Below are 26,276 nucleotides of genomic sequence, written 5' to 3' on the forward strand. Positions count from 1 at the left end.
ATCCAGGACATTATAAAACATTAATAGTTTTGACACAAAAAATAATATTCAGGGAAAGGAGAATTTTCCCAGCACAACTTCATGATACAGTTTGTATTTATATTCTTCCAACTAAAACATGATTCTTCTGAACTATGGCTATTTACTTTTAAAAATATTTTCCTGCTGCTTTCAAATGGTACTATAAAATGTCCTACAAGCAAAAATAAAATCTTAGCAGGTAACACAGCCATTCATATATTAAATATATTGAAGAGATTCTCCTCAGAGCCCTTACAGCTGAAGCTGAAAGAAGCAATTATATTTGTTATAAATGGAGGAACTATAAAAACCTGTGAAATTGTCCAGGTGTGGTGGCTCATGCCTGTAATCCCAGCACCTTGGAAGGCCAAGACGGATGGATCACCTGAGGTCAGGAGCTAGAGACCAGCCTAGCCAATATGGTGAAATCCCATCTCTAGTAAAAATGCAAAAAATTATCTGGGCATGGTGGTGGGCACCTGTAACCCCAGCTACTTGGGAGACTGAGGCAGAAGAATCATTTGAACCCAGGAGGTGGAGGTTGCAGGTAAGCTGAGATCTCACTACTGCACTCCAGCCTGGGTGACAGAGTGAGACTCCATCTCAAACAAACAAACAAACAAAAACTTGTGAAATTATTAGTGCAGAATCCCTATGATGTGCAGCTGAACATTTTACTCTCACGTTTATTGGATATAGCTAGACACAGAGGACGTCAGTAAAAGTACACAAAATAATGGAGGAGAGAGGTCCAAGATGGCCGACTAGCAGCATCTCAGGATCGTAGCTCCCAGTGAAAGCGCAGAGAGTGAGTGGATGCCACACTTCCAGATGAATTTTTGTTGCCCATGGACCAGGAGATGCCCGGCGGAGGAGCTCTGTGGGTCACCAGTGTGACTCTTTTGCCCGGCGTGGCTGTCCTTGGTGAGGAGTATATGGGACTGGGGGCCCTTTTGGTTGGCTTTGGAGCTCCAGGAAGACAGAGTCACCCATTTTGCTGATTGAAAAGGGGACTGAAACGGGGAGCCAGACCGAGAGATTCCTGGGCAGAAAAGCACCACGAATCTCAAGGCTGCTGTTTCAGCTGGTGCAGTGGGTCGCTGCAGGGGAAATTCCCCCCCACAAAAAAAAACAGCAATTGGAAGCACTGAGGATTGAGAGTTTCACAGCAAGCACAGCTGAACACGGGAAGGTCCAGCTCTGTGGGGGAGGGGCGTCCGCCAAAGGAAAACTAAGAAACAGGAAAAATATCATCACCGACAAGCTGGACATTCACTCAGAGACCCAATCTGAAAGTCAGCAATTACAAAGATGACAGGTGGATAAATCCACAAAGATGGGAAGAAACCAGTGCAAAAAGGCTGAAAACACCCAAAATCAGAATGTCTCTCCTCTTACAGGGGATCGCAGCTCCTCATCAGCAACGGAACAAGGCCTGATGGAGAATGAGTGTGATGAATTGACAGAATCAGGCTTCAGAAGGTGGATAATAAGAAACTTCTGTGAGCTAAAAGAACATGTTCTAACCCAATGCAAAGAAACTAAGAATCTTGAAAAACGATTTGATGAAATGCTAACAAGAATAGACAATTTAGAGAGGAATTTAAGTGAATTAATTAATGGAGCTGAAAAACACTATATGAGAACTTCATGAAGTATGCACAAGTTTTAATAGTCGAATTGATCAAGCCGAAGAAAGGATATCAGAGGTCAAAGACCAACTTAATGAAATAAAATGAGAAGACAAGGTTAGAGGTAAAAGGGTAAACAGGAATGAGCAAAGTCTCCAAGAAATATGGGACTATGTGAAAAGACCTAATATACTTTTGATAGGTGTACCTGAATGTGATGAAGAGAATGAATCCAAGCTGGAAAATATTCTTCAGGATATTATCCAGGAAAACTTTCCCAACCTAGCAAGGCAGGACAATACTCAACTCCAGGTAATACAGGGAACACCACAAAGATATTCCTCAAGAAGAGCAACCCCAAGGCACATAATCATTAGATTCACCAGGGTTGAAATGAAGGAGAAAATACTAAGGGCAGCCATAGAGAAAGGTCAGGTTACCCACAAAGGGAAGCCTATCAGACTCACAGTGGAAACCCTACAAGCCAGAAGAAATTGGGGGCCAATATTCAACATCCTTAAAGAAAAGAACTTTCAACCCAGAATTTCATATCCAGTCAAACTAAGCTTCATAAGTGAAGGAAAAATAAAATTTGTTTGCGAACAAGCAAGTACTCAGAGATTTCATCACCACCAGGCCTGCTTTACAAGAGCTTCTGAAAGAAGCATTACACATAGAAAAGAACAACTAGTATCAGCCATTCCAAAAACATACCAAAAGGTAAAGAGCATCACCATAATTAAGAATTTACATCAACTAATGGGCAAAACAGCCAGCTAGCATTAAATGGTAGTAACAAACTCACATATATCAATATCAATCCTAAATTTAAATGGACTAAATTCCCCAATCAAAAGACACAGACAGGTAAATTGGATAAAAAGCCAAAACCCATCAGTATGTTGTATCCAGACCCATCTCACATGCAAGGATACACAAAGACTCAAAACAAAGGGATGGAGGAAGATTTACCAACCAAATGGAGAGCAAAAAAAAAAAAAAGTAGGAGTTGCAATTCTCATCTCTGATAAAATAGACTTTAAAGCCTGTTGGTTTGCAGTCCAATGCTCTACCCCTGAGCTATACCCCCTCCTAAAATAGACTTTAAAGCAACAAAGACCAAAAAAGACAAAGAAGGACATTACATAATGGTAAAAGAATCAATTCAACAAGAAGAGCTAACGATCCTAAATATATACGTACCCAACACAGGAGCACCCAGATACATAAGGCAAGTTCTTAATGACTTACAAAGAGACTTAGACTCCCATACAATAATAGTGGGAGACTTTAACACTACATTGTCAATATTAGACAGATCGATCAGACAGAAAATTAACAAGGATATCCAGGACTTGAACTCAGACCTGGAACAAGTAAACTTAACTCTCCACCTCAAATCCACAAAACATACATTTTTCTCAGTATCACATCACACCTATTCTAAAAGTGACTACATAATTGGAAGTAAATCACTCCTCAGCAATTGCATAGCATTTCACAGGTTTAAATGAAATATTGGTTGGCTGCTTGTTTGTTATTTTCCTCCCTTATTCCTTCCTGTCTCCATTGTTAAGCACATTTGTTGTCATAAAAGAGGTTTTTATACCCATTTTTAGACTGTATTCTAGCCTGGGCAATAGAGCAAGATTCCCGTTCTCTCTCCCTCTTTCTCTCCCTCTTTCTTTCTCTCTTTCATTCTTTTTTTCTTTCTTTCTTTTTTTTATTTAAAAAAAAAAGTAATTAAGGGCCGCATCTCAGTATACAGTATGTAAGTGAATTCTAATTTGTCGTCATGAGTAATATTGGCCATAAGTGAATTCCCTTCTTCTCAAATCGCAATAACATGTTGCCTGCAAGTTTGTTCTTCGGCTACCTTTCCTGCAGCCACATCCATTTCTCCCCAGAGTGGCCAATATGAGAAGACCTAGATTACATATTCCTATATTGTGCAGGAATTTCTCCTGATGGATTTATCACAGGAACTCTTTAAATCATGAGCTTCAGCCACTGTTGTCCCAAGACCTTGACATGGTTTCAGATATAGCATTGACAGTTCTTCAGAAAATCAGCTACCATGCAAAATAAAGTAAAGGGCACATAGAGCTTTAACCTCCTTGAAGTTTTTCTTATTAAAAGGAAAGGTCCTCTCTGAGCAGGAATTGAGATTTCCTTTTCAGCTGTCCTTGCAGCCAACCCACAGACTCACAGCAAATGTTTGTTGAATAAACGAATGAATGAAGAACAAATAAATAAACAGAAGCTCAAGAAATTAGATTAAAAGGTACATGATTTTAAACTTAATTAATTAATTAATTTTTTTTTGAGACGGAGTTTTGCTCTTGTTGCCCAGGCTGGAGTGCAATGGTGCGATCTCGGCTCACCGCAACCTCTGCCTCCTGGGTTCAGGCAATTCTCCTGCCTCAGCCTCCTGAGTAGCTGGGATTACAGGTACATGCCACTATGCCCAGCTAATTTTTTGTATTTTTAGTAGAGATGGGGTTTCACCATGTTGACCAGGATGGTTTCGATCTCTTGACTTTGTAATCCACCTGCCTCGGCCTCCCAAAGTGCTGGGATTACAGGTTTGAGCCACCCAGCCCCGCCTAAACTTAATTTAAATGTATCAGTTACACACTGCGTGTACTTAAAACAATCAAATAGTTCTTACTAGGCTTAAGGCAAAAAAGTTGCAGTTCCTTTATACAAGGTAACCAACTCTAGCAGATCAAGGCCTCACCCTTAAGGCCTCATTAACCTTAATTACTTCCTAAAGGCCCCATCTCTAAATACAGTCATTTTGGGGGTTGGGTTTTCAGTGTGTGATTTTGGAGGGGAGCACAGTTCAGTCCATAGCAGTTTCTTAAGCAGACCCTCTTGTGCCCCCACTGCAAGAGGTACCTGGTCCTGCCCATTCCTAAGCCTTTGAGGGTTCTCTGTGGGGGAAGTAGGTTGTTCCTTGGCTGCCCACCCTTGCTGGCTTTGAGTTCAGCTTGTCTGGAGTAGATGAGACTGTACCTCTCCTTTTCCTATTTTCCAGTTTGAAGTTGTATAGAGGTTGTTTCTCTTTCATCCTCTCTATCCTGTGGGTCTGAGGAGTTTCAGTAGAACGTGGAGACAAACTCAATACTCCAGCTACCACCTTTCCCTGGAAAGGCACGGATAGAGCTGCCTGTCAACAAGGATGCTTATGTTGCCAACAAGTGGTCGCGTGCTGCATCATGACAAGTGCATCAGTGATGGACTGCACGTATGATGGTGGCTCCATAAAGTTACGACACTGTATTTTTAGTATACCTTTTCTCTGTTTAGATGTTGGCATTCACAAATCCTTACCATTTTATTATAGTTACCTGCGATATTTAGTACAGTAACCTGTCGTGCAGGTTTGCAGCCTGGGACAATGGGCTGTATCACGTAGCCTAAGTGTGTAGTGGGCTGTACCATCTGGGCTTACGTAAGTGCACTCTACGATGCTAGCATCTAACATCAAAGTTCTTAGAACATATCCCGTCATTAAGCAACATCTGACTGTGTTTGTTGAATGAATGAATGAAGCCTCACATTTCCTATGGTATTTCATCCACCTCATCCTTAACCTTCCTCTCCCGGCTGATGAAGCATCTCTCCTTTTTAAGGCCACCTGCCCCCACCCCCGTATACTGCTTGGGTCCAGCTCAGTTCTCTGGACGGACGCGTTTTGCACTGGCCACCTCCCTTCTCCTTGACTAGTCCCCAGCTTCCTTTCCTCTGATTCTTTCCTCCTTCCATGAAGTGTGCTTGGCTCTTCCCCTCCTGACACCACCTGCTCAGGTGGGTTTCCCAGTGACTTTCTCTTCCCCAGCCACCTGTGTCCTAGCCAGCTCTGGCCCTAAGGCCCTGCCCCTGCTTACCAGTGGTGCCCCCCCATTCTGCATGCCATCCTCACTGCCAAGGCCATGCCTTCCCCCTGCACTCACTTCTCTTCCTGATCCCCAGACCACCCACCACTCTTGCTGGAGGCCCTCCGGGACCCCAGATCCTCCCTTGGCTTCTTCTGCATCAGTGGTGTGGTCTGGTGGGCCAGCTCCCCACCTCATGACTGGGAGGATGGCTGCCAGCCCGACCCAGGCTCACACCACCTCACCTGGAACATTCCAGCAATGTGTCTTCATGCCTCGTGTCCCCTGGCCCAGGGGTGTGCACTTCTCATCTGTCTTCCTGAAGCACAGCCCTAACTGTGTGGCTTCTAACAAGCTTCTATTGCCCATAGTCCAAGCCCAGCCCATTAGTGCGGGGTCCCAGGCTTACTGCAATGGGGCCGGTGCCTTCAGTCTGAGCTCCCTGTCCCCTCTTGGATGTTAACAGAGCTGGATGTCTTGTCAGTTCCCAGGTATACTGAGTACGCATTTCTAGCCTCTTTCTTGCCTCCTCTTCACACCTATCAGCTCCCAGACCCATTGAGGCTGGAGCTATGCCCCCCGCCTTTTGACTTCTGGACTCCTCCATCTACCCCAGCCCCTGGGGTTTTGGTAATTCCCATGTGTCTATCTGTCCCAACTCCAAGCAGCAAACACTTTCCAAATATGCCTTGGGGGGCAAGCACAGCTGAATCCACAGCACGAGGCCCGTGGCCCCACCCTATGATAGGGTACCATTATTGCCGCCTTTCTCCAGCCAGGGTGTCCCCTTGCAAGCTTGGATAGAATCAGCCCTTCCCCCTCCTTCCTTCTCCCACCCCTCCACCCCCAGCAGCTCTCTCTTACTCTGTCTTCTGTTGAAGAGGTGGCTGCTCAAAGCAGGAAAGTGAGGGTCTGGGCCTGACAGGACTGCATTTAAATCCCAGCTCTACCACTTACCCACACTGTGAGCCTGGGCCAGGCCCCTGTGCCTCTGGCCCAAGGGAGTTTCCTTAAATGCAAGGTGGAGGCAGTGCCAGCTAGGCTTGCAGCAGGGACTGGAGCTGGTGCCTGACGGTGACTGAGCCTGCGTGAGCGTGACCTGCAGCATGTTTTCCCCCCTCTGGGCTGTGAGGCCCTCAGACGTGGGATGGTGCATTATTTCCTGTTGCGTCTCCTGTTCCTGGCACAGCGGTGGCACTCAGTGTGGGAAAATGTGTGAGCCCAGGGTCAGCTCTCAGCAACAGGTGACCAAGCCTGTGGGGGCGGGGAGCAACTTTCTTACCGAGTTGACTTCCAGAAAGACATTGAGGACCTTTGCCCGACTCTCCAGTGTAGCTGGAGTCCCTGGACCATGGCAAAAATATGAGCAAAAGTTCCCGAACCCTCCATTAATTAGGAACAGATACATCATCTCTAAGAACAGCAGGGTGGAAAAGCCTGTGAAGCAGCTGATGGCAGGGGCCAGGCGAGCCTCAGTAATGGGAATTTCCTTGGACTTTCCTGCTACAAATCCAGATTTCTGGCAACTTCTCTTTATTTCTTGCAACTTTGATATTGTAAGGCAGCTTATGATAGCATTTGAAGCATAACCTGTATCAATCTAGATGATCTTCTTTCAATGCACACTGTGGAAAGATTCTGAATCTTTCTTTATTAACTAGGATGATCATACAATTTATCATCCAAACCAGAATACAGAGTCCAGGGGTCCTTTTTTTTGAGACAGAATCTTGCTCTGTCACTCAGGCTGGACTGCAGTGGTGCAATCTCGGCTCACTGCAACCTCCGCCTCCTGGGTTTAAGAGATTCTCCTGCCTCAGCCTCCGGAATAGCTGGGACTACAGGTGCGTACCACCACACCAGCTAATTTTTGTATTTTTAGTAGACGGGGTTTCACCATGTTGACCAGGATGTTCTAGATCTCCTGACCTCAGGATTCACCCGCCTTGGCTTCCTAAAGTAATGGGATTACAGGCGTGAGCTACTGCACCCAGCCCCACCCAAAGGAGTACTATTAATAAGCACCCAGGACAAAGGCCTAAACCTGCCTGTCCCAGGCCCACTGGGATCGGTGGTTGCTCTACTATTAGCTTATTTACTCTGTGGTCAGTCGGTGGCATGCCAGGAGCTGCCATCAAACCTTCCAGGCAACACGACGGGGCGAACGAACAAAATGCGCTGCCGATCCCATCAGTTGGTAGAGACGCTGCAGCTGGAAATTCATTTGCAACCTCCTGTGGTGCCTGCACTTTCCTATGAATTAGAGACAATGATAACATCAAGTTTCCTAAATGCAAGGACTTTCTCTTGTCTTTTTTATTTTGAGACAGGATCTCACTCTGTCTCCCAGGCTGGAGTACAGTGGCATGATCACGGCTCACTGTAATCTTGACCTCTTGGGATCAAGCAATCTTCCCACCTTTCAGCATCCCGAGTAGCTGGGACTACAGGGACATCCCACCACGCTTGGCTAATTTTAGTATTTTTTGTAGAGACAGGGTTTCCCATGTTGCCCAGGCTGGTCTCAAGGATCCACCTACCTTGACCTCCCAAAGTGCTGGAATAACAGGTGTCAACCACTGTGCCTGGCCTGCAAGGACTTGTTTTTTTGAAACGGAGTCTTGCTCTGTCACCCAGGCTTGTGTGCAGTGTCACGATCTCGGCTCACTGCAACCTCTGCCTCCTGGGTTCAAGCAATTCTCCTGCTTCAGCCTCCCAAGTAGCTGGGATTACTGGTGCCTACCACCACAAACGGCTAATTTTTTTTGTATTTTTAGTAGAGACAAGGTTTCACCATGTTGGCCAGGCTGGTCTCAAACTCCTGACTTTGTGATCCACCTGCTTTGGCTTCCCAAAGTGCTGGGATTACAGGTGTGAGCCACTGCACCCAGCCCAAGGACATTTTAAATAGAATAAATAAAGCAAATATTTCTTTTAATTTTCCACTTCAGATACTTGAAAATATGTAAACTCTTTTGATGGAGTCAAATCATTAGGAACACTTTTGGTAAATAGCCTACTGGGTTTCTTAGATAATAGAGTTGTCATACCCATTTGGACTATTAAATTATCTGCGGAAGGCTCTGAAGTTCATGATTCTGCGGTGTTGACATTTTGTAATAGGATAATGAAGCTGGAGAGGCCCTTGATAAGGCTGTCTTTATCACATAGTGCTGTTTCTCAGCCAGTGCCTCTCCCCATCCAGCCCATCCAGGCCCCATGATACATGGGAAGACACAGACCTGGGTTCACCAGGCTAACGTGGTCTCGCCTTCGTAAGATAAGCTGTAGAAGTGCATCCCTATGTGAGGCTCCCAGCTGGGGGCATGGCCAGGGAGCTCACAGACTGAGTGGAAAGACATTACCAACAGCAGGAATCTCACAAGCAAAGCCCCAAGGGCAGACAATTGTGGGGTGTTTGGGAAATGAAAAGCAGAGGAGATTGATAGGGGCCAAAGACATATGAACTGGAAGAACTAGGGGAGCCATGAAGGACCCTGAAAGCCAGTCTGTGTGGTTAGGACTTCACTCTGCAGGCTCCCTTTCTTTCATTTTTTTTTTTTCCAGATGAAGTTTTATTCTTGTTGCCCAGGCTGCAGTGCAATGGTGTGATCTCAGCTCACTGCAACCTCTGCCTCCTAGATTCAAGCAATTCTTCTGCCTCAGTCTCCCGAGTAGCTGGGATTACAGGTGCATACCACCACACATGGCTAATTTTGTATTTTTGGTAGAGATGAGGTTTCGCCATGTTGGCCAGGCTGGTCTCGAACTCCTGACCTCAGGTGATCACCAGCCTCTGCCTCACAAAGTGCTGGGATTACAGGCATGAGCCACCATGCCCAGCCTCCTTTTTCTCTAATAAAGAGAGTAATCTTAACACTGGAAGGGATAGAAGAAACATCCCTGGGGAGAAATTGCCAAGAGCCTAGGATGGCAGGAGACTGTTCAGTTACCGTGAATACATTCTCCAGGCCTCAGCAAGCCATCTCGAATTTTGCCAGATGGGGGTTGCAGAAAACTGGGAAGGGAAAAAAGGTCATAATTTTCCAAAAAGCAGAAAAAGTTGGATTCTGGAAAATGCAGATGATACATTTGCTGTTAAAATTGGTTCTGAGCAAAAATTTTCACAGATCTTTGAAGAGCTAATGTGTAAATACTTGGAAGGAAAAGTGGTGCCTAAGAGCCAAACCAACCTCGTTCCCTCTTTTCCTGTGTTACCAGGCTGGATTAACAAAGCAGTGGAGAGGCTCCTCCATAAAATCCTGTGGACAATGAAGAAGAAAGTAGGCTAGGTGAATGAATGGTTCGGGTGATTTCATTTTTAGTTGAACAGGCGTTTCCAAAGCTCTGAGAAACAGATCAATAGAGACGTGGCTGGGGAGGCATCCAGTGCCATACACAGGACTCTGCACCCCTCCTGTGCCGCTAACCTGATTATCAATTATAAGAACAAAGGAGACATTGAAGGGTGCACGATGACACATTCATTGCTATCACAATACCAGACTTGAGAGTTTAAAAGATTTTGGTTGGCTAAAATGATGGATAGAAGCCAGTAAAATGGCATTTAACAAGAGTAAAGATAAATCTTGTCACTCAAGCTTTTTTTTTTTTAGAGAAAAAAGAAAGGAATAAAGAAAGAAAAGAAGAAAGAAAAAGACAGAGAAAAAAAGAATAAAAGAGAGAAAAAAAGAGGAAGAGAAAGGGAGAGAATGGGAGTCTTGCTCTATTGCCCAGGCTAGAATGCAGTCTAAAAATGGGTATTGAAAACATCTTTTATGCCAATAAATGTGCTTAACAATGGAGACAGGAAGGAATAAGGGAGGAAAATAACAAACAAGCAGCCAACCAATATTTCATTTAAACCTGTGAAATACTATGCAATTGCTGAGGAGTGATTTACTTCCAATTATGTAGTCACTTTTAGAATAGCTGTGATGGGATAGTGAGAAAAATGTATGTTTTGTGGATTTGAGGTGGAGAGTTCTGTAAATGTTTATTAAGGTTACTTGTTCCAGGTCTGAGTTCAAGTCCTGGATATCCTTGTTGATTTTCTGTCTGGTTGATCTGTCTAATATTGATAGTGGAGTGTTACAGTCTCCCACTATTATTGTGTGGGAGTGTAAGTCTCTTTGTAAGTCATTAAGGACTTGCCTTATGTATTTGGGTGCTCCTGTATTGGGTACGTATATATTTAGGATCCTTAGCTCTTCTTGTTGCATTGATCCTTTTACCATTATGTAATGTCCTTCTTTGTCTCTTTTGGTCTTTGTTGCTTTAAAGTCTATTTTATCAGAGATGAAAATTGCAACTCCTGCTTTTTTTTTTGCTCTCCATTTGGTTGGTAAATCTTCCTCCATCCCTTTGTTTTGGGTCTTTGTGTATCCTTGCATGTGAGATGGGTCTGGATGCAGCATACTGATGGGTTTTGGCTTTTTATCCAATTTACCTGTCTGTGTCTTTTGACTGGGGCATTTAGTCCATTTAAATTTGGGATTGATATTGATATATATGAGTTTAATACTGCCATTTAATGCTGGCTGGCTGTTTTGCCCATTAGTTGATGTAAATTCTTAATTATGGTGATGCTCTTTACCTCTTGGTATGTTTTTGGAATGGCTGATATTAGTTGTTCCTTTATAAGTGTAATGCTTCTTTCAGAAGCTCTTGTAAAGCAGGCCTGGTGGTGATGAAATCTCTGTACTTGCTTGTCCGCAAAAGATTTTATTTTTCCAGCCGGGCGCAGTGGCTCACGCCTGTAATCCCAGCACTTTGGGAGGCCAAGGTGGGTGGATCACGAGGTCAAGAGATCGAGACCATCCTGGTCAACATGGTGAAACCCCGTCTTTATTAAAAATACAAAAAAATTAGCTGGGCACGGTGGTGCGTGCCTGTAATCCCAGCTACTCAGGAGGCTGAGGCAGGAGAATTGCCTGAACCCAGGAGGCAGAGGTTGTGGTGAGCCGAGATCACGCCATTGCACTCCAGCCTGGGTAACAAGAGCGAAACTCCGTCTCAAAAAAAAAAAAAAAAAAAAAGATTTTATTTTTCCTTCACTTATGAAGCTCAGTTTGGCTGGATATGAAATTCTGGGTTGAAAGTTCTTTTCTTTAAGGATATTGAATATTGGCCCCACTCTCTTCTGGCTTGTAGGGTTTCTGCTGAGAGATCTGCTGTAAGTCACTCAAGTTTTAAAAAAAAATCAATTAGCCAGTACAGGATGGAGAAGATCCAACAGCAGTTCATTTTTAAAAGGCTGATAGGTTTATAATTGACCGGAAGTTCAACCTGGAGCCTACAGTCTACATCCTGGCTGCTAAAAAAAAAAAAAAAAAAATCAATACAAGGTTTAGTTGCATCAATAGAATCGTAATATTGAAGGCACTAAAGGGAAATGCCACTCAGGTCAGTCCTCTGAGGTTACTGTACGCAGTTCTGGGTACCCGAATTTCAGGATTCAGGATAAAAGGATCTGGTTGGGTGGGATGGCCATCTCTCCAGACAAGGGGTCTAGAAACAACGTCACATGGTGGACAGGGAGGAAACGGAGAATGTCGCCCTGGAGAAGATGTGCATTCTCCTGTTCTCTTCCAGGCATTTGAAAGCCTATCATGTATAATGGGCCACCACTTTTGTCCAGAGTTCATTCATTCACTCAGCATTTACTCACTGCCAACTACATTCAAACTTGCGTCAAGCATGAGGGCATTAGGGGCATATGATCTCCCAGGAGAGATAGACTTATACACAAGTTCCCACAAGGCAAAGCAGATTGGCACAAGGCCACATGTGCTCATGACTGCGAAGGCCCTGCTGACAGGGCAGCTCCTACCCTGGCGGGCAGAGGAGGCAGGCACTCAGACCTAGGGCACAGCACTGGCCAGGGTTCAAAGCCTTCAAGTGCACAGCACGTCTGAGGGTTGTGAAGAGGAGTTTTTGGAGAGCACGGTGGGGCAGGGCTATGTTGACTGCCGAAGACGGCATTTGCAGTAGGAACACAGACAGACTTGAAGGCCATGCGTGTTTGCACTTAATATGGTAGGCAGCAGAGAACCAAAGGGCATCGGTTAACCCTGGAGCAATGAAGCCAGACTGGGTAAACCAGGACACAGGCTACTGTTACAATGTTCCAGAGGAGATAGAAGCCAGAAGCAGGAGACAGGGAGATGAAACTGACCAGACAAAAGTAGGATTGGTGAAGAATGCTTTGGCAAGGGCAATTTGGGATAAAAATAAACGACAATCTTTTTAATAATTGGAGTGCTTCAGATCTGAAAGGTGCAGAGTGACCATTTGTCTGGGATGTTATAGAAAGGACAGCTGCATCAGCAAGCGGGTTGGAGGCCACAGAGTTGAATGTTCCCTTACAGTTGTTAGAATCAGTGATTACCTCTCACTTTGTGGAGAAACGATTTTATCATGAGAAGCTATATTTTATATTTTAATATCAGTAGTGAATGGTGCTGCATCTGTGGAATAGCTAATTCTTGACTCTTAGATTCTTTTCTGAGATTCTTTTTTTTTTTTTTTTTAATTGAGACAGAGTCTTGCTCTGTTGCCCAGGCTGGAATGCAGTGGTGTGATCTCAGCTCACTGCATCCTTCACCTCCCAGGTTCAAGTGATTCTCCTGCCTCAGCCTCCCAAGTAGCTTGGATTACAGGCGCCTGCCACCATGCCCGTCTAATATTTGTATTTTTAGTAGAGATGGGGTTTCACCATGTTGGCCAAGCTGGTCATGTACTCCTGACCTCAGGTGATCCCTCTGCCTCATCCTCCCAAAGTGTTGAGATTACATGTGTGAGACACCGCACCCGGCTTGTCTCTGAGATTTCTATACTAACTGTATTGATCTGCTAGGACTCCCTTAAGAATGTGCCATAAACTGGAGGACTGAAACAGCAAAAATTTATTTTTTCATGGTTCTGGAGGCCAGAGGTACAAAACCCAAGGGTGGGCAGGGCTGGATTTTTCTGTGGCCCCTCTCCTTGGCTTGCTGGTGGCTGCCTTCTCCCTGTGTTTTCACTTTATCTTCCCTCTGTGTGCAGCTCTGTCCAAATTTCCCCTTCTTATAAGGATACCAGTCCTACTGGATTCTGGTCCAGCCTAATGCCCTTATTTTAACTTGATTACACCTGTAAAGGCCCCATCTTCAAGTAAGGTCACATCCTGAGGTCCTGGGGGTTGGGACTTCAACAGATGAATTTTGTGGAAGACACAATTCAACCCATGATACGAACTGAAGGTCAACTTTCTCTGCTCTTAGAGTAAAATCAGAAGCCCCCGACAGGATCTCCAACGCCCCATGCAAGCAGACCTCCTCATCTCCTGCCACAGCTTGCCTGACGTGGCCGCCCCTTGCTCTGCCATGGCTGTTCTGGTAGCTTCTTTTCCTCTTCAGTCCAGTTCAGACCCTCAGGAATAATCTCAAATCCTTCCTCCTAGTTTTGTTCCATGGTGCTTATAATTTGTATTTATACCTCTATCTGTATGATTATTGTATGTCCGAATGTCTCTTCGATTGTGACTATGACCTACAACAAGAAATGCCTTGTATTATATATCACAACTCAGCACATGTAGATACATTTTAAGTAAAGACCAATGTTGCCAGTGCAAATACTCATTCTTGCTATGCTCAATGCACTCTGATATTCTCTATTCCATGTCATGCTAAAAATTGTGTTAGAACATACACAACAGCCAGGCATGGTGGTGTGTGTCTGGAGTTTCAGCTGCTTGGGAGGCTGAGGAGGGAGGATCGTTTGAGCCCAGGAGTTGGAGGTTGTAGTGTGCTCTGATTGCACTTGTGAATAGTCACCACACTCCACCCTGGGCAACATAGGGAGACTGTAAAATACCTCTCTAGTGTGTGTGTGTGTGTGTGTGTGTGTGTGTACACACATGGCATAAGTTACCACTGTAACCACTTTGAAGTGCACAATTATAAAGCATGAGCATATTCACATTGTTTTGCTACCAACACCACCATTCATCTGCAGAACTTTTTCATCATTCCAAACTAAACTCCGCACCCGTTAAGCACTTGCTTCCGATTCCTCCCTCCCCGTAGCCCCTGGCAGCCACCACTCCACTTTCTGTCCCTATGACTTTGGCAACCCTAGGCACTTCATGTAAGTGGAGTCATAGACTATCCGTGCTTTTGGGGACTGGCTTATTTCACAACACATAGTATCTTGCAGGGTCATCTATGCAGTGGCATGTGTCAGAATTCCCTTCCTTTTTAGAATGAAATAAGAGTCCACCGTATGGATGGACCAATTTGTTTAACCGTTCATCCATCAGTAGATACTCGGGTTGCTCCCACCTTTTGACTATTGTGAATAACGCTGCTATGAATGTGGGCATAAAATACCTGTCCAAGTCCCTGCTCTCAGCTTTGTAAGGACCCAGAAGTGGAATTTTCTATTGCTTTCTTCCTTTTTTGTTTTTGCCTTTTTCGTCCTTTGAGACAGCATCTCCCTCTGTTATCTAGGTTAGAGTTAGTGGTACGATCTCAGTTCATTGCAGCCTCCACTTCCTGGGTGCAATCAACTCTTGTGCCTCAGCCTCCTCAGTAGCTGGGACTGCAAGTGTCCACCACCATGCCTGGCTAATTTTTGTATTTTTAGTAGAGATGGGGTTTCACCATGTTGGCCAGGCTGGTCTTGAACTCTTGACCTCAGGTGATCCACCTGCCTTGGCTTCCCAAAGTGCTGGAATCACAGGCATGAGCCTCTATTTCATTTTAAAACTTGCCAATTATGACTCTTTAATTGACTTCACAGCCACCTGCAGTTTGGAAAGCACTGTGTTCCACGTGCTACATCCCGGCCCCAAGCATAGGGCCTGGCACTGTGTAACTGTTTTGGGAAGAGTGTCAGGTTAAACAATAGATGCACAAGGCTGCACATTTCTGGGTGATTTTTAAAAATGGCTTCTCGATGAATAAAGGCTACAGAGCTTTCACTTTCCTTTCTCTTTTTCACACGTTGTACAAATGCTGCTATTAATTCCACTGAACACTGTGGTTATATCGTCCTAGAAAGTGCACATCATTTATTACAATGACAACATTTTTGGGGCCAGGCTATAAATTATCTCACAATGACATGGAATATCAGTCTGTTAAAATGTTTAAGCAAAAACATCGCACATTATTAATTAAGTTTTCAGAGATCTTTCTTGAACTTTCTCCATAGATCTTTTTTAATGCTGTGTAGATTATACCTAATTGACTTAACATGCATATCATTGTAATTATTCTAAATTTAGCTTTTTTTAAGAGTAAGATTTTGCCATTGTGGGAAAAACATAGCTGTGTAATACACTAGGTTAAGAGAGTAATGATCTTTATCATCTCAAAAGAAAGTGGAGTGAGTTCTTAATTGTCTTATTTGTAACTTTACTCTAGTGGAAATATCTCCTAAGAAAATCACCAGCTCAATTTTGCAGCTGAACTTTTAAACAGATGTCTCCTTTACCATGTCTGAATGGTGGTCACCAAATATCATAACATTAAACATCAGGAATGCTAACATTCTTTTTCTCTTTTTGAGATGAGGTCTCACTCTGTTGCCCAGGCTGGAGATGGGCATTGCCCAGGCTGCACTGTATGGAGTGTGGTGCAATCATTGCTCACTGCCACCTCAACCTCCCGGGCTCAAGTGATCCTCCCACCTCAGCCTCCCAAATAACTAGAACTAGACACACACACCCCTATATCTGGCTTTAAGAAAACCATCTTCTAATCATTCATGATAATTACTTCTTTTTCAAGTTCAGAAATGCCACACCTCGGCTTTTTGTGCCAATCATCCAATGTATCATAAAGTATAAAACTGCAAAGTGGAGTAGAGAGAGCATGAAGACTGGAATAGACGGAGGGAAGATGGGAAATGAGGATGATGAAAGGTGTACCCGGGTGTTAAGCCTCACCCTTTGAAAGCCTCTTCTCCATAGCACCTGCCTGTTGCATTAGACGGGCAGAGAACCCACCTGTGCCCGAGGGGGCAAGGGGATCCCCTATCTGGCCCTCTGCCAACTATCTTTGCCCCCCTCCCACCCCAATTTCCTTTCCCTGCCAAAGTTTTCTTTCTCCTTTTTGTTTTGGTGACAGGTCTTATTCTGTCATCTAGGCTGGAGTGCAGTGGCATGATCTTGGCTCACTGCAACCTCCACCTCCTGGGCACAGGTGATTCTCCCACTTCAGCTTCCCAAATAGCTGGGACCATAGGTGTGCACCACCATGTCTGCCTAATTTTTTTTTGTATTTTTTTTTTGTAGAGACAGGGTTTCCCATGTTGCCCAGGCTGGTCTTGAACTCCTGGACTCAAGTGATCCACCCACTTTGGCCTCCCAAAATACTGGAATTACAAGCATGAGCCACCATAATTGGCCTTCCTGCCAAAGGGTTCTAACATGCATGTACCTGTCCTTTCTCTTTGATATCCAGTGACCTATTTTCTCACCAGGGTGCTCCACGTCACCTGGGAGCCCTCTGCCACCAGAGAGAAGGGCCTTACCCCAGCTTCATCCTTCTTGAGCCTTCCTGCAGAGAACCCTATGAAAATGTCCACTGGAAGCTTTCTGTGTGAGACAATGTCCTCTGCTGCTTCTCCTGCCTCTCAGACCGTTCTTTCCCTCTCCTTTGTGGAGGCTGTGCCCCAGCCCCTCTCCAATTTTCCATTCTCTTCTTTAGAGGCGTCATTTACAACCCCTTTGCTGACAACTCCCAAATCTCAGTTCTTTCTCTCCAGTTGCTACCGGGCACTTCTAATTGGAGGTTTCGCTGTCCTCGCTTGACCTTCCTGTCTTTCCAGCTGTATGGTCCTATAGCAACTTCCCTCTGGCCGGCCCTTGGAGTCTCATTTCTGGAGCACTGCAGATATCCTGGGCTGTTCCAGCAACAGGCCGCTCCCTAACACAGCTCTCATCCCTGGCCTGCCTGTGTGAACCCTCCACGTGTCCCTCCGTCTCCCACTGGGTCTGGTTCAGGCTCCTCTGCAGCTCTTGGGGTCCCTCTCACCTGGCCCCTTGCCCTCAGGCCAGTCTTATTTCCCACTCGTCTGCACAATGTCTGCAGGCATGTTCCTTCTCTCCTCACTAGCACTGTCCTGCCGGCTGTCCTTCATCCACCCAGTCACAGTCAAACCCGCGGCACCTGTGGCCCTTCAGCCTCCACCCACAATGCAAATTCCCCATTAACAATCCTGCTAGGTCAGGGATAAGGTCTTAAACTTCCCCCTCTGCCCACAGCATGTAGCACCAGTCCTTACTAACCCACGTGCTAACTGTGCCACACACAGAGTGACAGAGCCTGTCCCTGACCTGCCGTCTACCGATGTCCAATCTGGGCTTCGGAAGGACAGGCCTGTGACCCCAGAGAGACCTACGAGTTTCCCTAACTCTAACGTATTATTCAGTTCTTATTTCACCTACTGTGCTCAACCTGCACAAGTTAGTACCTATAATTTGAGAATTTTGCCTGAAACTGAATAATGACTACGATGTAACAGGAGTGTAAACGTTCTGCAGTCACTTTGGGACCAACCCACTCTTGGGTTAGATCATCCATTTTATATATTCTAATTTCTTGCTTCCCCACTTGTTACTTGGGGCATCTTTACCTATTTCAAGCCGTGGGTATAAAATGCAAACCATTAACTGTATTTATATGCGTATAGGCTGGAAAGGTTACAGACTCATGGATCTGTGTGTTTCTCCTACTGCGCTTCTTCTCCGAACTCTTGGTCTCTTTCTGATGTAGAATACATTGATTTCCTTAGGCCTGTAGCGAGTTAACAAGCCTGTAATGTGACTGATCCGTATCCCGGCGCTGATCGTAGGGAAACCACAGTGCGATGTTTTAGCTGCGTCCTGTCCTCAACGCGGCGGACTTCCAGCCCGGTGCCAGGATGGCCTCTCTGCCCCAGTGTGAAAGCAGGTTGGAAGGTTCGAGCGGACTTGCGGGTCCTGTGCTACTTCTTAGTGAGGCAGAGCCTTGCTGCCGCGGAGAAACGTGTAGACCGAGGGGCGCGCCGGTCGGATGTGGCACACAGGGAGCCGCGGCGTGGAAACGGCCGAAATGCGCGGGCGCGTTGTCAGTTTGGTGGTGGCGCTGCCGGCGGGCGCGGGAACAGCGCGTCGGGGGCGGGTGGGCTTGGGCGTCCGCGGCGGAGGTCACCCCGGCCCCCGCCAGGCCCGCTCTCTCCCAGCCCCTCTTTGTCCCCGCGCCCCCTCAAGGGCCGCCCGCAGCCTCTGGGCCCCGGAGCGCGGAGGCGGGGCCTGGCCGAGGGAGCGGCGGGGTGCAGAGGCGTTCCGCAGCACGCAGGCTGCCCGGGTCATACTCGCCGCGGGGGAAGAGGCCGCGGGCGCGGAGAGGCTCGGCCCCGCCCCGCCACGTCCCCCTCCCGGTCCGGGCCCCGCGGCCGCCGAGGCCGCCCCCTCGCGGGCGGAGCGGGCGCTGGGCTCGCGCGGCGGCGGCGGGCCCGGGGTTGCCATGGTAACCGGCAGCAGCAGCCGCCACAGCAGGGCCGGCCCCAGCGCCAGCGCCGGTCGCGGTCGGGCTCGGCTCAGTGTGTGGTGAGCGGCGGCGGCGCGGCCCGGCCGGGGAGCGGGCGCGGCCCGGCGGCCTCAGCATGGAGGACGGCTTCTCCAGCTACAGCAGCCTGTACGACACGTCCTCGCTGCTCCAGTTCTGCAACGGTGAGGGGCGGCCGCGCGGGGCCGGGGCGGCGGGCAGCGGGCGGCGGCGGCGGGGGCGGGGGGGACCGAGCCGAGGGGCCGAGGCCCGGCGGCCGCGGGCGAGGCCGCGCAAAGTTGCTGCGGAGGGGCGCGCGGTCCCCGTTCCCGCCGCCTGCGCATTGTGCTGGGGCGGCGGGGCCGCGCCTTGCTCCGGGCCGCCCCGGACTCCCCGCCGCCGCCCAGGCTCCCAGCACTGGCGCGCGGATCCCGCCGGCTTCAGCACCCGCGGAGCGCGCCCGGGCAGGACGCGCATGGGGCGCAGGGCGGCGGGGAGGCCTGGGCAGCCTCCGCGTTCGGGAGAACGTAACGTGTTGCTTTTTTGCTTCCCAACTCACATCTGTTTGGAAATGACTGGATGAAGAACTCGGGAAACAAATCCATTAGTAACAAAACCCTCCTGCGAGGATGCACGCAGGGCTAGCTGTAGATGGACCACCAGAACCCATTCAGGTCTACTTTAATGAAATCATCACAGTTTAATACAATCTAGAGCTTTTTAAATGGAAAGCCACAGTGGACCTCGCCTCAGTGTTGCTTCTTATTTTGTTTATGGGATAATGGATTCTTTTTTCTTTTCTTTTTGTTTTTGCGATTTTACAGGAGGGAAACATTCATATCCACCAATCTGGCATCTTTTTAAGAATCTGAAATCCTACATGCTTGAAAGATTCAGTCTCATTGACAGGGTTGAAAAAGATTTTCACAGCACACTGAATATTTTATCAGAACATGATGTGTGATAATTCATGCACAAAAGTTAATCACACTTTTTTTTACATGTTGGATTTATTGCTTCATCAAAGGGCCCCAAAAGTTTGTTAATGGGGGGAAAATGTGTATTTGATAGAATTTGCTTAAGTGCAGTTGGAATAATTTTGAACTCTAGACCCTTTGATAACTGGAGCAATTTATTTTGCTATTGTTTTGTGATTTAGGGAAACTTTTCTTGTTATTCGACACCTGTTTGTCACTGTAGCTGTAAAGAGTAGTGAGTGTGTTGATTCATCCTCTGCAGCGGTGTTTTTATCTCTGGTGAAGTATATCACCTTGTTCGTGGTAGAATGTACACTCTGGTAGCTTCTGTAGCTGATACTTTACATCTGAGCCATTTGTGGGCCTTCATGAACTTAGTCATTCCCTTTTCAGTGGAATTAAAGTTTCTACTCTCTGAATTTAACGCCGGTTTCCAAGAGCAGAACACCTGTGTTTTTGAGCCTCAGGAAGTGTTGAGGGCAGGTAGAATGTATTTGGTACGCTGGTGGGTCCCTGGATTACTTCATAGTAGAGTCATGGGAACAGTTTTGCTCTCCAGTAGGTTAGATTCCTCAATTAACATTTTGAATAGTTTCCTTAATTGACTTATAATCAATCATAATCAAATTATTATTTTTGATCTAAAAAGTAGGTACAGCCTCCCATATGCTTATGGTAGAATTCTCCTTATGGCGGTTGGAAAGATATGTGGCTGAAATTTGTATTAAACGACTTTGAGGCTTCAGGTCTTTCGAATCTAATCCGAGGGCGTGCTATTGGCAGCTTGATTTGAGATAGGAAAATGAGCTTAGGTGTTTTTATTGGAGCAGTTGGTTGGGCGCCTGGTCGTACTGTTCCTAAGTAGCAGTTCGGTCATAAAGTTGACCTGCACTTCTATTCATGAGTGTTTGGTTTTCTGATTTTTCCTTTTCATTGCCAGCCAGGAGATATTGGCATGGTATTTTACTGGTGGCCATGTCCAGAAGAAAGTAAAAACCAGCTCTTCTATTTTGCAGTGGTAACGATTTACAGGAAAAAACACCTTAACTGGAATCAAACAGTAAGATCACTTTGTAACTAACTATTGAATTACTTTTCTCAAAAAGTCCTTAGCTCTGTGTATTTATTTATTTTTTTAGGTTGTCGAATAAAGTTTAAAGCAAGAGTGTCCTATGGGGCAGAAATGAATGTTAGCTGGTGAATCTTAGGCAACAGATGTTTTGATGTGAAATATTTTAAAAGGCTTTTATTAAGTGAAAATATAAATGAATATGAGTCAGTTAATTACTGTGATGATTCAATTAAAGCAGTGGTTGACCGAAATGCCATTTCACCAGGAGCTAAATTAAACATTTGGATATTTCATTAGCTACGTTGGCAAACATTTTTCTTCTTTTTAAATGAGAGACATAGATTACAATGGCAAGACTACAGCAGCATAATATATGAACTCAGACATTTTCATATGTTGAGTATGCTTCATGTAGTGATGAACTACAAACTCATGATTCTGCATTAACTTTAGAAAATATAATTCATACATGTGGTTTGGATGACTGCCATAGTTAACTTCTTTCTGGCCAAATAAAGACAAGATATGGGAGGTTGAGGTGGGAAGATTACTTACTTGAAGCTAGGAGTTTGAGAGCAACCTAGGGCAACATAGCAAGACCTCCTCTCTCTACAAAAAATGTTTAAAAGTTGGCTGGGTATGGTGGCTTAAACCTGTAGTCCTAGCTACTAAGGAGGCTGAGATGGGATGATTGCTTGAACCAAGGAATTTGAAGCTGCAGTGAGCTATGATTGTACCACTGTACTACAGCCTGGGTGACAAAGTGAGAGAGAGAGGAGGGGGAGGGGGGAGGGAGGGAGAGGGAGAGAGGGAGAGGAAGAGAGGGAGGAAGAGAGAGAGAGAAGATAATGTATAAATGATAAGGGGGAAAGAGAAAAGTTTGTTCTAATGAATGAAATTTCTGCCTTCCCTTATACTTTTTCTTGGTGTCTGTCCTCGTAATTTGTAATGGACATGAAATGCAGAGTTAGGCACTATTGAGCCTCCTGAAAAGGCTCACCGTCATCTTTCAGAAACTGCCTTTCTCATTTAAGCAGAAAATGTGTGCATTGTTTTCTTCCGAGTATTTAAAATCTGTAAAGTGAGCTAGAAATCACAAACTTTCTTTTTTTCTTTTTGAGGCAGATCGCACTCTGTGACTCAGGTTGGAATGCAGTGGCGTGATCACAGCTCACTGCAGCCTCAGACTCCTGGGCTCAAGCAGTCCTACCTCAGCCTCTCGAGTAGCTGGGACTACAGGTGCACGCTACCATGCCCAGCTCACAAGCTTCTTTTAAGGCTGAGAAAAACAACCTCGAAGTGTTTTGAAAGGTGAACAGTAGCTATCCTTTATAAGCCAATTGATGATTTGGGAAATGCTCCACAGTTTCTTCGAATCCTCATTTTGAGGTGTTAGCATCCTTCCTTTCCATCTGAGGAAATGGAGGCTCAAAGAGATGTGGCAACTTTATCAGGCCACAGAACTAGTAAGCGCTTGGATACCAGTCTGAATCTGTGTGTGTGTGTGTGTGTGTGTTAGTAATAGCTTTACTGAAATATTTACATACCATAAAAATACATTTTTAAAGTGTACCATTAAGTGCGTGTAGTATATTCACAGAATGGTGCAGTTGTTACCACCCTCTGATTTTAGAACCTTTTCATTGCTCCAGAAGAACACTAGGGCCTACTAGCAGTCACTCCATGTTCTCCCATTGCTCTCACCCCTGGCGACCATTAATCTACCTTCTGTCTTTATAGATTCTGGACATTTTACATCAATGGAATTATAGAATATGTGGTCTTTCATTCCTGGCTTCTTTCACTTAGCATATGTTTTAAGGTTCATCCATGTCGTAGCCTGTGTCAGCATGCCATTCCTTTTTATGGCCAAATTATATTCCATTGTGGGGAGATGCCGCACTGTTTAAATCTGTTTACCTGTTGATAGGTTATTTGGGTTATTTCCACTTTTTGACTCCTATCAGTAATGCTACTATGGGCACTCACGTGCATGTTTTTGCGTAGACCTATGTTTTTATTTCTCTTAAGCGGATACCTCAGAGCGGAATTGCTAGGTCATATGGTAACTCTTGGCTTTACATTTTGAGGAACCAGTCTGAACTTTTTGAAACCTAAATATCAAGCCCTTTTTTAATTATACCTTTCTGATAAAAGCATAAGTAATTAAGGAAATGGATGAAGGAGAAAGAAGTGGGGGCAAGTAACAAAATGTTGCTCATGCTTTTCCGTGAGTCCTTTGGATCCTTGGATCAATCACAGCTCATCAAAATGAGTGACTGCACAACCGCACTTGGTTGCCATAGGTTGTGAGAATCTCAGTGCCTGAACGAACCTGACAGGTCATCTCATCTCATGGTTTACTTTCTTAAGCCTTTGAGCTGTTTCTTCAAAGTAAACGTTACCCAGGAACCCAATGGAAAAGCAGACAGATACAGAGCTGCTGTAACTGAAAGGGAGGTGGGGAGTGGGTGGTGCTTTGGCCCACCTCTCTTCCCCCTACTCCTCCAGCTTGAAATCTCTGCTCTGTTGGGGAAGCTGGAAAGGCTCTTAAAAGCTGAAACGGCTGTTTAACTCCTGCATGAGCATTTTCAAGAGACTAGAAAGTAACTACCTCTCCAGGCAATCCATTTTTTTTCTCCAGACAGTTCAGACTGTCAGTTCCTACAAGCAGTGAAAATTCAGCTGAAGTTCTGTCCCTTGGGTCCATAGAGAATAGGTTTAATGTCTTGTCCCTATACTAGATCATCATGTTTGAAGGCAATCATTATAGTTCTTTCTCACATCTTCTAACTCTTACGATGTAATTTTAGACCCTTAATCATCTTAGTTGCCTCATCTACACCTGTTTCCTTTTGTCTCTATTCCTTTCTTAATTTGATACAACGGAATGTGGTATTCTAGGCATGGTTTCTACACAGAGAAGAATAGAATAGGATACATCACCTCTCTTATTCCAAAGTCTACCCTTCTTCTTTTTTCCCCTTTGTTTTGAGATGGAGTCTCACTCTGTTGCCCAGGCTCCCAGACTGGAGTGCAGCAGTGTGATTTTGGCTCACTGCAACCTCCGCCCCCTGGGTTCAAGCAATTCTCCTGCCTCAGCCTCCTGTGTAGCTAAAATTACAGGCGTGTGTCACCATGCCTGGCTAATTTTTGTATTTTTAATAGAAATGGGGTTTCGCCATGTTGGCCAGGCTGGTCTCGAACTCCTGACCTCAGGTGATCTGCCTGCCTCAGCCTCCCAAAGTGCTGGGATTACAAGCATGAGCCGCTGTGCCCAGCCTATACTTCTAATAATGCAGCCTAAGGTTATATAGGCTCCATTGCTTGTCCTGTCACATTATTACCTCTCACTAATTTTCAACTAAAATTTTTGTCTACTTTACAAGTACTCTGGCTAAATCTTTTCTTAAATTTAATCACCTTTTTTTTTGAGGGGGAGTTTCTTCCAACAGGCAGAGCCCTATCAGATCACAACGCCATTATAATCTGTGTTATAATGCTATCAATAATCCCAGCACGCATATAAAAGATTTCAGCATTGTAATCACATCGAAGTTGATCATTGCCACACAGGGTCGTGATTGTGGTTAATAGCCTTCTTCCTTCTTGCCTTGGAAGGTGTCGTGAGAGAGTTATCAGATGCCCTCTAAGGCCTGTCCAGAGTGTATCTGCCACGTCCCACATCTGACTTGGCTTCTCCTGCAGTCACTGCTTGTTGGTGACGACGGTGGGCTGAGCCCATACAACCTGCCCAGTCGTATTTTGAAATCACTGTAATAATCTTTTGAGCGACTACAGTTTCGTTTTTTCTAGTTTTGAAATGAAACATCGTTTTAATTTCTAAACATATTTTGGAAATTAAGAATAATGTATTTAATAATCGTAAATGTCTTTTGACATCTGTAATACTGATGACTTTCTCTTAACTATGATTATGGTAGAGTTTTCAAGTTGGCACATTGATGGTTATAAAGCACATAGTTGGATTTAAAAGGAACACCTGTGAGGAAATTATCCAAACTCGAGGCAGTGAAGTATTTTCAGGCCTCTTTTGCATTCTCGTGCAGTGACAGAAGACTGATGGAGGCATTCTGTGATAGCAAAATCAGAGGCAAATGCTTTCATGGAAAAGTGCGGAGCAAGCACCCATGCTGAGCCAGAATTTCTAATTGGTATACTTGGTCCTCCACCCAGCAAGGGACTTGTTTTATAGCCAAACCGCAACCATTTATGACATAATAAACAAACTCATGCATTTTGGTGGGAAAAAAAATCACAAAACTGTGCTTAAAAATAACCATTAATTGGTTATCGTCAATTTCAGAGATAGTATAAACCTTTTCATATATTCTCTTGAAAACATTTCAGTTGAGTGAAGCTTGGATAAGAGAGGAGAAATTAACATCTCTGTTTCCAGTGTTCCATCTTGTTCATGCTATAAAACTAGTCGTGTAAAAACCTTAATCATGGATAACATTGAAAACTGAACATGAAAGCATTGCCCTCTCTAGTAAGGCAGTCTCTCCAAGGACTCAAAATCAGTGGCATTTTGTACTACTCACAAAAATTTCTTTCCAGAACAATTATTCATCGTTCGCATTCTATCTAGCTCATTAATAGAGGGTTTGTAGTATTCGTAAAATGTTTTAAACACCTTCAGAAGCATTACTAATTACAAAGAAGTGTGTTGTAAACTGTACAAGCTATATAATTATTACTGACACCACCCCTCATCCCAGCTTCACGTTTTTCTCACTAGATGTTTGTCACATAGATTTCATCTCTGCTGAAGGCTGCACATTCATTTGAATGCAGTCCAGGACTGGGGGCGTGCTTAGGTGTCAGCAGGAACAAGTGCATACCCTCTTGGGTTTACTTTTATTTATTTATTTTTGATATGGAGTTTTGCTCTTGTTGTCCAAGCTGAAGTGCAATGGTACAATCTCTGCTCACTGCAACCTCTGCCTCCCGGGTTCAAGCAATTCTCCTGCCTCAGCCTCCCAAGTAGCTGGGATTATAGGCTTGCGCCACCGTGCCCATCCATATTTTTTTTGTTTCAAAAGATCACTCTGCTCCCAGTGGGAGGGCTGGTAGGGGGGGCAGCCCAGGGTGGAGGTAAGAGGGTAGAGGTGGGGGCATGGCAATAACCCAGGAGAGAGGTGATTCACCTT

At 45.3% G+C, this 26,276-nt stretch overlaps 1 protein-coding gene across 19 annotated transcripts in view; it reads left to right on the plus strand.

The window, feature by feature from the left end:
• Positions 1 to 26,276, plus strand: part of EML1 (EMAP like 1) — a 213,286-nt gene that overhangs the window by 37,712 nt on the left and 149,298 nt on the right. For 4 of the 19 annotated variants that reach the window (XM_035261450.3, XM_035261452.3, XM_035261454.3 and 1 more), the window contains exon 1: positions 19,108 to 19,238. The exons of the other annotated variants lie outside the window; for them this stretch is intronic. In XM_035261450.3, coding sequence (XP_035117341.1) covers positions 19,172 to 19,238 — 67 coding nt within the window. In that variant the 5' untranslated portion in view covers positions 19,108 to 19,171. Of the gene's footprint in view, positions 1 to 19,107; positions 19,239 to 26,276 lie in introns of those variants that run through there. 19 annotated transcript variants of the gene reach the window in all.

This window comes from Callithrix jacchus, chromosome 8 (genome assembly GCF_049354715.1).
Source record: "Callithrix jacchus isolate 240 chromosome 8, calJac240_pri, whole genome shotgun sequence".
In the NCBI taxonomy this organism is placed as follows: Eukaryota; Metazoa; Chordata; class Mammalia; order Primates; family Cebidae; genus Callithrix; species Callithrix jacchus.